General features: G+C 45.5%; 1 protein-coding gene across 2 annotated transcripts in view; it reads left to right on the forward strand.

Annotated features, from left to right (window-relative positions):
• The first annotated feature begins 2,395 nt into the window (after positions 1 to 2,395).
• Positions 2,396 to 13,345, forward strand: part of NRK (Nik related kinase) — an 87,309-nt gene continuing 76,359 nt past the window's right edge. For both annotated transcript variants that reach the window (XM_053989975.1, XM_053989977.1), the window contains exons 1-2: positions 2,396 to 2,463; positions 7,012 to 7,077. In XM_053989975.1, coding sequence (XP_053845950.1) covers positions 2,422 to 2,463; positions 7,012 to 7,077 — 108 coding nt within the window. In that variant the 5' untranslated portion in view covers positions 2,396 to 2,421. The remainder of the gene's footprint in view (positions 2,464 to 7,011; positions 7,078 to 13,345) is intronic.

The raw sequence follows: 13,345 nt of genomic DNA on the forward strand, positions 1-13,345 counted from the left end.
GAATTTGGCTTCAGGGTTTTGAATATGGCTCTTGGAGAGGAAAGCTGCACAGATAGCATTTAATTGTCTCTTGTGTTTGTTATGGTTTGCTTTGGTTGTTTGGTATTTTTAAAATTGAATTTATTATTAAGGGAACCTGTTCATTTTTTTATGATTGGTAAGGTGAATGTGGGTTTATTAACAATTACACTAATGCATGGAATTTCTGATTCCTGGGAGTTACTCTGCCACACAGCCTCATGCAGAAGAGCAAGGTGGGAGAGGCTGCTCACAGGTCAGCAGCAGCACAAGCACCCTGTTTGGTAAGGGCACGAGGCCGTGGGGGACACCTGGAGCACATTTCTGTGTCTGTAGAACCAGTCAGCAAGCTGGTGAAGAAATCAAGCCTTGTAAATCTGGTTCTACTGTAAAGTACCCTTGTCCTGGTGGCATTTGTAGCCTCAACAGATCTGCTGTGAATATCGGTGACAAAAGCAGCTGTGGCTTCTGTTAGATCTGCAAGGCCTTGATGGGGAAATGATGCTCTGCCTTCCTCAGCAGCAAGGGAAGAATTGCTCAGAGCCCTGCCTGCAGGGGTGTGAGTGGGACTGGACCCACAGAAACTCCCAGCAGGGTGCAGGGGGAGGCAATGAAATGTGGTGGTGAAAGCACAAAGCAGGGATAGTGAGACCTGCCTGCAAAAATACTATAAGCCATGTTATACTTCTAAACACTTTAATACTTCTCATTTTTGGGTAGAGATTTCTGTCAAGTGGAAATTAATTCTCAAGTTGGAGAGCTGAACAAGGCAGGCAGGATTAATTTCAGCAAATGATCTAAGAGATGGAGAGGGAGAGAGGGCGTTGGGTAGACAGCAGTCCGGAGTTTCACACCCGTTCTCACTGGGACGCAGGAAGGAAGTGGAAAGTGGCAGGAGACAAAGGACAGCCTGAAGGTTAGAGAGAAGAGATAAATAGGGATTGTGAGAAATAACACAAGCAAAAAGGCTAATGATGTATTTATGTAAGGCAGGAAGGCTCAAATGGGGAGCAAAGCTCTGGCTTAGCTTTGACAAAGGTGACATGAGGGCCAGAATTTTCTAAATGCTGCCCAGGGGACAGCAGGGGGCTGGGCTGTTGCTGTGTGTGGATTTCTGCTGCATTGCATGCTCAGTTCTTCAACAAATTTACACTTTAATGCAGTGATTGGCCTCAACTCTTTAGCAGTGCCTCCACATGCTGGCCCGAAGGCAGGCAGAGAGCACAAATTCAGGGTCACATTAGCGATAATGTACCCAACGCGGGCTGTTGTACAAGAATACTTTGAAGCTGAGTGATACATCAGCACTTCTTTCAAGGAAATTGCCAAACGCCTCTATTACAACACTGCCCCTCGCTGCTGGCATTGCAGCCCTCCTGGTGCGCTAATAGGCACCAAAGACACTTCAACCACTTTGTCTTGATTTTATGTCTGCAACTGTGGAAGTACTGATTGGGAATTTCAGCCCCTTTGCTTGCTCTCTGCAAGGGGACAGCGCCCTGAACATCCCTTGAGAACGTTTAAGGACTTTGTCTCAGAAATGTGGCATTTCCACCGATATCTGCCTCTAAATACGAAGCCCAAGAATACGCACAAGTCCTTCCAGCCTGCCACACAACTGCGTGTTCCTCCTGCGGTCCCAATTACCGGGGCAAGGCGGCTCTGAGGGGCAGCGAGGCTGCGGAGCCGCGGTGGATGTGCCTGCGGGCCGGGCTGGCGGAGCGGCTGCTGCCAGCTCCGTGCCCCCGTTCGCGTGGGGCCGCGGGGCTGAGCCCAGCCGGGGCGCGTCCCCGGGAGCATCCCTGGGACCATCGCTGGCAGCACCGCTGCCGTCACCCCCTGGGCTCGTGTTCGCAGCGCCCGTCACCCGAGGGGAAGGGGCTGGCAGCGTCTCAGCTGTGCGTGTATAAAATCCTCTTCTTTGCACGCTGTCACTGCAGTTTTGGGGGGTTTCAGGGGTTTGGTTAGCGGCTGCTGCATCGCCCCGTGCGCCGTGCGGGAGCGCAGCGCCGGGAGCGCGGGGTTGCGGCGCCGGAGGGGACCCCGCTCTCGGCCCGGCCCTTCCCGGCCCCGCGTGGGGCGGTGCGTGCAGGGAAACTCCCATATCCCACATCGCAGAGGCGATCCCCCATCCCCGCCCCACGGGGAGCGCGCGTGGGGGGCAGAGCGCGGCCGCCCCCGCCCCGCGGGCGGCAGGTGGCCCCGACCCCCGCCGGCTCCGCACGTCACTTCCTCGCAAACTTTTTCCCGAGCTGCTCCCTCCGCTAAAGTTGCCGGCGGCGGCCGCCCGGGCCGGGGAGGGCGTTGGGGCCGGCCGGGCATGCCCGGCTCGCTGCGCCCGCCGGGGCACGGCCGGGCCGGCGCGGGCCGCCCGCGGCACCGTTAGCTCGGGGCGGCGGAGCCATGGCCCGCAGCCTGGACGGCATCGACCTGGCGGCGCTGCGGGTAAGGACGGCCGGGGGCTGCGGCGGGGGGAACCCCTACCCCGGGCTCGTCGCCTCCGCGGCGGGTGCGAGGCTTCACCCCGCGCGATCCGCTCCCCGGAGCGGGTTCCGCTCCGCCGCGCTCGGCGAGAAGCGCGGGCGCTGCGGGGCGGCCGTGCGGGGACCGTGGCACGTCCGAGGCGGTGGCGGGGACGGCGGGGCGATGCTGCCCGGTGCCCGCACAGGCAGCGCAGATGCCCGAGGGGGCTCGGGCTGCTCGGGGTGCAGCCTCGGGGCTCTCCCGGTGCCGCAGCCCGCGGGCTCCAGAGGTCGCGCTCCCTTGGCTGGAGCGGGGGTCCCGCGGAGCGCTGCGCTGCCCGGCTGGGAGCGCTGCACCGCGGAGGCTCCATCGCCTGCCAGGATAACAAATAATTCCTACCGACATCCCTGAAGACGTTGTGAATGCTCTGAAGAGAAAACAAATGGGAAACTAGGATCTTCTGGAAGAATATGTATGCGTGGCGGTTTGGGTTTTGTGGCCTTTTTGTTGTTATTGAAGTTTGGGATCTTTTATGCCCCCCTCCTTCCCCCAAGCTAAAAAAGTCAGCATTTACCTAATTTACTGTGAGTTTTTATTATTCTCCTCTTATGTTTTTAATGTAAGCCGAACTTTGGCCTCATTAAACGCTGTGCTGTCAGTGTTTCACATCCACAAAGCGGTGACAGGGCTGTGTGTGATGCCCCCGAGTTCCACTTGCCCTTTTTACATAGGAGTTGACCACTGAGCAGCCCGTCCAACCCAGGCAGGTCTTTTGTGGAGCGCTCTCGACAGAAGAGGAGGGAAGAGTTCAATTGTGGCAAAAAGCAGCCATCCCCAGACAGTGAAACCAAAGCAAGCCACTTTCTAAAAATATCAGGGAAAAAAGAAAGAGGGCTGGGAGAAGCCTTTGCGATATTCACATGGAGAGGAGGGTGTTCAGACTGGAGGCAGAAAGAGGAAAAGCAGCAGGGACAGTAAAGTTAGGAAGGGTGGCAAAAGGCTAAGCAAGCAGAAGTTTAATCTGTCTCTGCTATGAGGTGTAAGGCAAAATAATGGAAGTTCTTTAGAGCTTTAGCAGATGAATCTCATCTCCTTAAATAAATAAGGAAATAGCGTGAGTCTGAAAAGGAGTCATTTTGCAAAACAGACAGCAGGCTTTGTGACAGAACCATCTGATTCACAGCCTCCAAACACTGAGAGCACTGTGAGTGTCAGTCTTGACAGGGGGAGGGATAAATGTCTCGTTTTGGGAGGAACCCCTTGGAGCACATCAGCAGCATTAGTTTGGGGTTTGTGCTAAGTAGGAAATGGGAGGCAGGTGAGGCTGAGCTGTGGAAATTGTTTAAAGACAGGTGCCTTACCTTTGCTCTGTCTGAGGTGTTCCTGGGGCCGGTGGGAGCTGCCTGGTGCTGTGCTCCAGCCTCCCACAGTTGTGAGTGGGGTCATTTTCAAACTGAGATTGCCCTGCTCCCCTCCAAATGGGTGTTCACCAGGGCTCTCCCCTTTCCCTGGAAAGAAAGGGGCCTGTGGTTTCCTAACACTGCTGGGATCACCAGGGCAGTCAGAGGCTAAAAAGCCCTTGAAGTCTGCATTAGGTGCCGAGGTCCAGGGGCCCTTGTGCTTCAGACACCTGGATCTTCTTTAGCTGCAGGGATGTGAAAAGTGCATTTTGGTCACACTCGTGCTGTGTGTGCTGCTTTTCATTTTGCCTTGCAGAGGAGATGGATGTGGCCTGGGTGCCTCTGGGCCAGCAGTCTTGCTCTTGCTTTCTGAGTGCGCCGCAGGTGACTGGAGGGAAATCAAGGTGGTCACCATATGGTACAATGTATGATGGTAATTAGCCTTAGAGTGATGAATGTTCAGGCCAGTATTTTGGCATCTTTCAGAGGGAATCTAGCAACTGGGCAGGTGCTGGCTGGTGAAGGGTTAGCTGGACCGTGGGCTTAAGTGGTAGCTGGGAGGAAGCACTACATCAGGGATGATGTGTGACTCCAGGACAATGAGGAAGGTGGCCCATTGTGAACAATGCCAGCAAACAAGGCAGTGCTGATATCCAAGCAAACAAAGGCAATCCAAGGACCAGAGCCCAGATTAATATCCTTTATGACTCTTAACAAGGCTTGGTTCACTGTGGTGTCCTGATTAAAAGAAGAGAGATGGCCAAGTATTTGGCTGCACTCAGGCCTGTGGAGGCTTGAGGTGCTAATGCTCAATTTGCTAGCAAGGGCAGGATAGGATTTGCACTGTATTAACTTTAATGCTAATGTTTATGTAGATAATTGTTAGGGTCTTTCCTGGAGCTTCAGAAGCCTTCAGAAGCAAACTATTAGGATGCTGAATCAGAATTAAGTTTATTATTTATCGAAAAGGAAAGAGAAGCTAATTTTGAGGCACTTAAATTACTATATTTGCATAATAAATAAGCTTAGAGAAGAAGAGTGAAGACAGCACACATTTAAGTGAGAGAAGCAGTTGGAAAGTCCAAGTTGAAAATGCAGTTTAGGTTCCCCTGGGTTTCTGTGCACTGTGGGCACTTCTTGATTCAGCAATGCTGCTTTCTGCAGGAGAGGTGGTGACTTAGGGTGCTGCTCGTGCTTCCCATGGAGTGCAGTAGATTTTATGCATGGAAGCCCTTTACTGGGAGAGTTCCTTCAAGAGTTCCCTGCCTGGACCATGAGCTGCCCACAGCACAGTTCTGTGCAGAGGTTGCACGTGAAGCAGAGGTTTTGTACCACCCACCAGCTGCTTTAGCAGTAGCAATGGTTTATTTGCTGACTTCAGCCCCACTGAAGTAAAGCATTTGTTTATACCCAGACTAGTCAAAACATAAAATGAGGAAATGAGAAGAAAGCAAAGAAAACTTTAGTGAGATCCAGTCTTGTAGGCATTCTTATTCCTGTGCTTAAATCCATATGTGAGTGTTCCCATTGATTTCCTTTTTAGTGAGGGCTTTTGGAATTGGGGTTTAAGTCTAGAAGGCTTACTGGCTTGTATTGAAATAAGAGACAGAGAAAGAATGACACAGACTGACCTGCATGTGTCAGAAATAAGTAATCTTGATCTGATTCATGCATTGCTTTTTTTTAAAAAAGAGAAAAAGTCCTGTAAGATTGACAGTCTAGGAAGTTTATGATTAAAATTCATTTAACTTAAAATCAAATTAACTCATTAGTACTTTCAGTTATGGAAGTCTGGGCTGTGTTGCTCTGAAAGCTCTTGGCATTTATCATGACAGTTGTGCCAATAAAGGTAGAATCTGCTCAGAAAAAAAAGCCTGTGTGTTTCCACTGGGATTTTGCCAAGGTAAACATTTCCATATCAGATATGAAGGAAGAATTACTTATATTAAAAGACTAACATATAAGTGGAGTGGAGAGTAGCTTGATACCTCTAAAAAAAAAAGGATGTTTTGCAACCAGGGGCATAGAAATTGAACTTCTGAGATAATGTTTTTCTGTATCAGATCCCTCAGCAGTACCAATAGGCCTTAACTGACATGATAGATTGCTGAAACAGATGTGGTAAAACTGACACATGGAGTTAATAATAATTTATATAAAATATATCACTCTCGGTGATACCATGGCAAGAAATCAGCTGAATGATAAATGGCTTAGCCAGAAACCAAGAAACTGATCTCTTGAGCTCTTAATGGTTTTAAATAAATCGCTCAAGGGAGTTTTAACTGAAGCACCAGATTTTTTAATGCACTCATTTGTTCAGGAGAGAGCATTGCCCATGCCTTGCAACAAGATGGGCTGCCTGTACCCGAGGGGCTGCAGCATGCTGCAGGAGAACCTCTGTGCAGGGGTTGGTGTTGGAGCAACTGGTGCTACAGCACAAGATAGAAGTTGGTTCATGTGGAATGGTAGACTGATCACCTGACTCATTAAACTCTTATGTAAATTAACAGCAATCTAGTTTGGGTTCAAAGCCAAGAGTTCAATACCTCAGACAAATTCACTTTGTTATGTTTGCAGAGCAGGAGAGTTGAGTGTTCTCAGCCTGCCTGTAAGTTAAGGTTGCCTGGTTTGGTACATTTCCCTTCACTAAGGTAACTGGGCTCAGGTGCTTTATATTGTCATTTTTTCAATTCTGCTCTTTAGGTTTTTTTCTTTGTTGCATTGCTCATAGCAAGTGTTTCACAGCAGAGGACAGCAGCTCAGCCTCCAGGCTAGCTCAGTGTGGTAAGGCTTAGGAACCTGGAGTTTTTCCTTATTCTGCTGTAAGCTGAGGCTGCAGTTGAATTCTAGTATTTTTCACACGCTTTCATTTATTTGTTGTATCTGCTGCAGTACCATCCTGCCAATCTTCACCCAGTTGTTTTGTATATAGAGTTTTGTGAAACTTGACTGCAAACATAAATACTAATGCATTTCTTACCCTGTGATTTGGCAATTTCCCTTTCGTGTGTAACACAGATCATTAGGAGATCTGCCTGGGATATTTCATTTTGATGGTGTACAATTAGTTTCTTTTATGAAGTGGTTGCTCTAATCCAAATAACATTATTTCTTCTGCTTTTTGCAGGACCCTGCGGGAATATTTGAACTGGTGCAAGTTGTTGGAAATGGGACATATGGACAAGTCTACAAGGTTTGGGTCCCTCTTTAATTTAGGATGCTGTTCTTGATAAAGCTGTACTACCTAAAGCAGAAGTGAGCACCATTTAAGAAGGTGGACAATTGTTCCACCATTGTTGTTGTCTTTCTCTCTTTTCTGTATAATGCAAAATGTACTACCTGTGAAATTCCATGGCCCTTCCTTCTGCCCTGTTTTCATGTCTCTTTGCTGCCACAAAGGTCACATAAACAGCTTTTGTACTAACTTCCCTCTGCTCTGTTCTTATTTTCTCTTTTTAAAAATTATTTAAAAGGTGTCTGGTAGAAATTTGCATCAGTTATGGCTAAATTTGGCCTGGATTGGGTGAAGTTCAAAACTCAGACAGCAGTGCTCTTCAAGACAGAGGTGTCAATTAGCCCTGCTCTGCAGGAGGCAATGAAGTCTTTGATTTCTGTCATTACCTGTCACATTGCTTTGTCACCGTGGTATCAAAGCAGAACCACCAAACGAGAAAATGCAGCAATTGACATTGCCACAGCATAGTGCTCTGTGCACCATGCACAGCTTACTTTAGTTATAACAACAAGCCTAGAAAAGTGCTCTTTCACTGTGAAGCCTTCCCTAAAAGTGATTTAAGAAGAGGAAATAGTTGTGATTAAATAGAGAACCAGGTTCCCATTTCAAGAAGGAAGGCAGAGGAAGGAAAAGGCCGTGCTGCTGAACCCTTGGAGGTGCATCAGAAGAGTAGTGGCACTGGAATAAATCTGCCTGGTGCTGCTTCTCCCCCAGGTCCCACTGCTGACAAGGCCCTGCTTGGCAAGTCCCTGTGTGTGTGTGTGTGTGTGCAGGCTCTTTATGCATTGATCCCTCTGTGGAAAAGTGCACAAGAGTCCTGGTGTAGCAATGCAGGACTTTCTTCTGGTTTGGAGCTATGGGAGTCAAGAGGGAAGACGAGGATTCCCAGTAATGCAGCTGATGAAGAGGCAGCAGTGCTGTGGCTGAGGCTTAGCAGGGGTGGAAGCAGCCCTGCCTTCCTGTAGTGACTCGGCATAGATAATATTTTTATTTCTCTGCAGGCACGTAAGACTCAGGATGCAAAAAGGAAGCAGGTCTGAGTAAGGAAGTGTATGGGGGTCTGGTTGGTTTCTTTTGGGATTTTTTTAACATAGTTGCTTCTTGGCATTGAATCGTGCTTCAGTTGCTGACATGAGTTGTGAGTTACTTTGCTGCTGACGTAGAGTGGCAGGAGTGCAGCAAAACATAAATACAATGTTTCAGTTTACCTTAATTTGAAAGTCTGTTAAGTTCTTCATATTCCATTTCACTGAATAACTGGCTGATGTAATTGAGTTGGGAGTGGTGGAGGGAAGAAACATGGAGTTTTTTGAGACTGGGTAGTGTGTGGAAAGAATCACCTGACCATGCTAAGTTATAATCTGTGGACTGTATTGAAAACCTTAAGTAATGGTAGCACCTGAAGGTTAAATGTAAGAAACATTACTATTATTTTCAGTATAATCCAGATGGCAGATGCGTATGAGCTGAAAACTTTGAAACCATCCTTTCTGTGGGTGAGTCAGAAGAAGCCACTTTCCAAAGATTGTGTCTTGGGGCTGAAATGCAATTTCAGAGTCTCCAAAGTGCTGCAGAGATGTTAAAAATGACACATAATCTCAGGTTGTTTTGTTGTCATTTGTGGTGAGTTACAGTTTTCATGCTAATCTTAGTCTTCAAGGCACTGAGATTTTGACAAGTCAAAGAGGGAAATCAGTTGTACTCTATAGAAATGACAAAGTGCTACCCTCTGTTTCACTAGCAGTTGGTAAAAGTGCTTATTTGTCTGTTTGCTTTATTTTGGTTTTTGGAAGTGATGCCTTTTTCTTGGTCCTAACATTAAGAGCCAGACACAGTTAAGGGATGAAGGGTTTTTACTTTGGTGTTTAATAAGGATCTGTATGATGCAACAATTCATCAAGGTGGAATACATTGAAATGCACACACACAGCAGATCACATTTACAATTTTATAGACCTTGCAAATTAGCATATCTAATAAAGATGTCCCAATGAGAGGCTTGAATGAATAGTGTGACAGGTCCCTATTCTAAAGTATTCCCCCCTAGACGAGCCTAACCCTAGTTTGCAGGATGTGTTCCTTGGTTTCTCAGGATAGCACAGGGCTTTCCAGCCTCCAGCTGTGAGGCCTTTGGGATGCTTGGTCTCCTGGCCTAGCAGAATACCAGCACTGTGCTGAGATTCCAGGCTTAAAGAGTTAAGAGTGTGCATGCTAAGAGTATGAGAATGCATAAAGGGTATGGAAAAAGAAAAGGCAAAACCCATCATGGCAGCAGTAGGAGAGCTGATTATCTCGTCCACATGAAAAACTCGTTAATTACAGCAGGCAGCAGTGTATAAAGTCACTGCCAACAGTGCATGGGATGGAGTCAGCAGCTCATTGCACAGATCCTTGTGCAAACAGATAATGGAGCTTGTCTGCTGCTCCTGGCCATAGGGATCTCTCCCAGGAGTACGTCTGAACTTAATATGTGCTGCTGCCATTGTCATGAGATGTGAAATGCTGTTGTGCTTATGAATGGGTTGCCTTGAAAACTGCAGCATGTAGGGCTGCAATACCAGTAACACACTGGTGTGGGTTGGGGTTTTGGTATTTAACTTCTTCAATTTTTAATGAGACCCGTGAAGTCTGCATACTACCAGTGTGTGTTTCTTCATCTTCTCTCAGTTGTCTGCAAATCCTAAATACACTCCCATAAATGTCTCCACGCCTTTCTTATTGCTTCCACACCACAATTGTCCTTTTCCTCCCCCATCAGAACGGGTGTGGAGTTGGCACCCTTGATACAAGGAGGGCAAACTGTGCCTTGGACTGTGTCAGCAAGAGCCTAGCAAGCAAATCACAAGATGTGATTCTTTTCCATGGTCTTGTTAGGCCACACCTGGAATGCTGTGTCCCATCTTTGCTCCCTCAGTTCCAGAGAGATGTTGAGAAACCAGAGAGGATTCAACAAGTGGCAACCAAAACATTTAGTGGGTTGAAAAAAGAAAGGCTGAAGGAATTGGATTTTTTCAACCCTGGGAAGAGAAGACTGAGGGCAATCTAGTCACAGTTTTCAAGTGCTTCAGTGATGGTTAGTACAGGGATGCACAGGGCAAGTGGGTTGTTCAGGAAAAGTTCCATTTGGTTGTGAGAAAAAAATTCAGTGCCTTGAGAATGAGTCATCACTGGAATAGGTTTCTCATGGTGGTTGTGGAGTCACCCTTGCTGGAAATATCCAAGGCTGTTTGTCACTGTCCTGGTTAATGTAACCTAAGTCCCTGCTTTTAACAGAAGATGGGACCATGTGTTCTTCCAATCTCAGTTTTGAGTTCAAGACATACCTACTATCAACCCAGCCTGTTAGAGTGTGAATTACTAACTTGGATGATATAACCCCCCCCCCCCCACTTCTATATTTATGTATATATATGTATATATATATATAAACCTGGTAGTTTATGGTGTATATTCAGTTGTCAGAGTCAGGAGCATTTTTGTGCTGGGGTTTTTTAGGGGTTCGGTGCTGTGTTTGGTTTCTTTTTAATCTTGTCTTCCCTGCCTATTTGCATGGGATTGCCAAACTATACTCAGCACTGGATTTTAAAATAATGGATCAAACATGTGAAATTAATTAGCAATTTGTGAAGTCCTGGTTCTAGTTAGTGAATATTTCAGAGGAGCTCAATTAAGATTCTTAGGAACCAAACTAGTTTATCAAAAATAGAAGAGTAAGGATGTGAAAAAACCTCTCAGCCCTATACAATAAAGGCTCTGGCTGAACAGAGCAATGTACAATAATTAGATGTGCCATTAGAGAGTAGTAAAATCCTTGCAAAAAATGTATTGACAGGCCTCCTGTTTTCAGGTGCTCCATGTTTGGACCTAAAAGTCCATGTGGGAGAGTACAGTGCATTTTCATCCTAAACTGTTGGCATTTTGAGCTCATGTTGCATAACACTTCAGATTTTGTCACTGGGTCATGCTATTTTGAAGGTAAGAGAACTTGCTAAAAATGCACTGGCGGTAATATGAGCATCGTAGGAAGTAGTTCAGGCTCTTAATTCCCTGCTCAAGCACTTTGCTGTGCTTTAAGCACCTCACCAGTGACATTGATTTCAGTAATCCTGACTGCTCAGGAGCATCCCGATTCACACCAAGGTGCAGATTCACATCAGCATGACCAGTGCTCCGTGGGTCTGAGTTCTGCAGTACCTGACCTACTCAGAAGTATTCTCAGTGGATACAACAGATAAATTTGTGGAACTTGGGGAAAATTCGTAATTGTCTATTTGCAGCCCAGAAAAACATAGCTATGACAGTTAATGAATGAATGACACAATATTATTTAATTTTAAACAGCAGAAAATCTGGTGTGTTGTTTATAGATGTTTGAGCTGAGTCCCATGGCAGGTTAGCTTTAGTAACTAATTTTTTTTCACAGTGAACTGCAGGATTTTAGAGCCTGGTGAGGACATGTCACCTTATCTCTGTCTCTGACTCTTTCTTAGAGCTCCTTATGAATTGGACTTTCCAAGTCTGCTTTAATATCCTGAAGAGTGCGTGTATGTTTTTTTGAAAGTCCTTCTCTGGTACCTCTGGGCAATACCTAATAAAGCATAATAAAAGGAACAACAAATTGGTTGGTTTCCTAAGATTGAAGAATAAATTATTTTTCAGCTGTTTGTAGTATACTTTTTATTTTTCAAAGTCCTTGTGTATTTTAAGTCTGCCCTTGTCACCTACTGACCTTGTGGAATTCCTGAAAGGTTTTCAAGATTTGCTTTAGAAGCACCTTCTCAAAGGCCATTTATTCCCCATGCCCTACTTCCTGCCTTTGAAAATACTAAATTTTAGTAACTTCTGAGATCTTACAACTGAGCAGTCCCGAAGATACACTTTGTAGCAAACTGTGACCTTTTCAGTGTCCTGCATAAATAATGTTTTTAGCTCCTGTGTAATAGCTGGGCTGTGGTCTGGGGCAGTGCCTTTAGGAGCTCCCGGTGTGTGAAAAATGCACTTTTTCATAAAGGTAAGAGAGAGGCTGACGTGGGCAGCTGTGGCTCAGGAGATCTTGCTTCTCTTCTTGCCTCTGCTTCCCACCATGGCTAAAAACCATGAATTTGCTGGAAATGGAGCTCTTTGTGCGAGTGTAGCTGTTAAAATGCAGGCAGCCCTTGTTTTTGTGCCGCGTTTTGGGATTGTGGTTAGGAGGAATCAGTGTGCTTGTGGAGGTGATTTGTGAAAATTGGTTAGCAGCCACTTCCTGAACAACGTGCTGTTTGAAAACAGTTTCACTTGAATCCAAAATGGGTTCAAGAGAAACCCGAATGGGAAAATTTCAATAAATGAGTTGGCTTTCGTTTTCAAACTTTGCATCATGAATGTCAAAACATTACATTTAATTGCCTTCATTTGAACATACATTTAAATTCAGCAGGATGTTAAATAGATCGAGGAAAAAAGGTACAGTCATACTGAAATAATCTCGCATGACAAAAATAAATGTGAATATTAATGTGAATTATTCTGATTTTACATTCTGAGAGGAGTGCTTGCAACCAAAAGCGAGACTAGTTGGCAAAATATTGACATTTTGTTGGTGTTTACTGAATACTGGAATTTACTAAATTCTGTTTTCTGGCTATGTGGCTGCTACATCTGATATGAGCTTTTTAATGCAATTTTTTTCTTGTATCTCTATTGTTAAAAATTGAAACATTTAGAGGAAAAGGGCATAAGAGAAATGTGTGATGGCCTTCTGAAAATAAATTTCCTCAAGTTCAGTAAAATGTAGATATCATTCTTATTTAGTATGCTGAATTTGGCAAGGTGTTTCCCCAGTATTTAAAAATAACAAAAGACTAACCAGTTTACTAATTATTTCTGTTTCAGTAGATTTGTCTACTTCTGTTTTACTCTTGGCTTTAAACCTGTGAACAATTATACTAAAATATGCAACAAAACCATCATGAAATAAATATGTATATGACTTAGATAATGGGTTCTCAAATGTATTATTTACACAGATTGTTCATTATGTTGTCTTGTTATACGGAAAAAGGAAAGAGCTGGAAAAATTTTTTTTTTTTGCAGTCTAACATGAAATATTTATCATAACAGGCTTCTTGCAAACATTCTGCCCCCAGAAGCCAAATCATATTAGTAGTTTTCTGATTGCCTTTTATTATGATCAGAGGGTAAAGTTAGGAGTTGGGGGCCAGTGTTATCTCTCGTGCTTTGAAAA

The sequence above is a fragment of the Vidua macroura genome, chromosome 14 (genome assembly GCF_024509145.1).
Source record: "Vidua macroura isolate BioBank_ID:100142 chromosome 14, ASM2450914v1, whole genome shotgun sequence".
NCBI classification, from domain to species: Eukaryota; Metazoa; Chordata; class Aves; order Passeriformes; family Viduidae; genus Vidua; species Vidua macroura.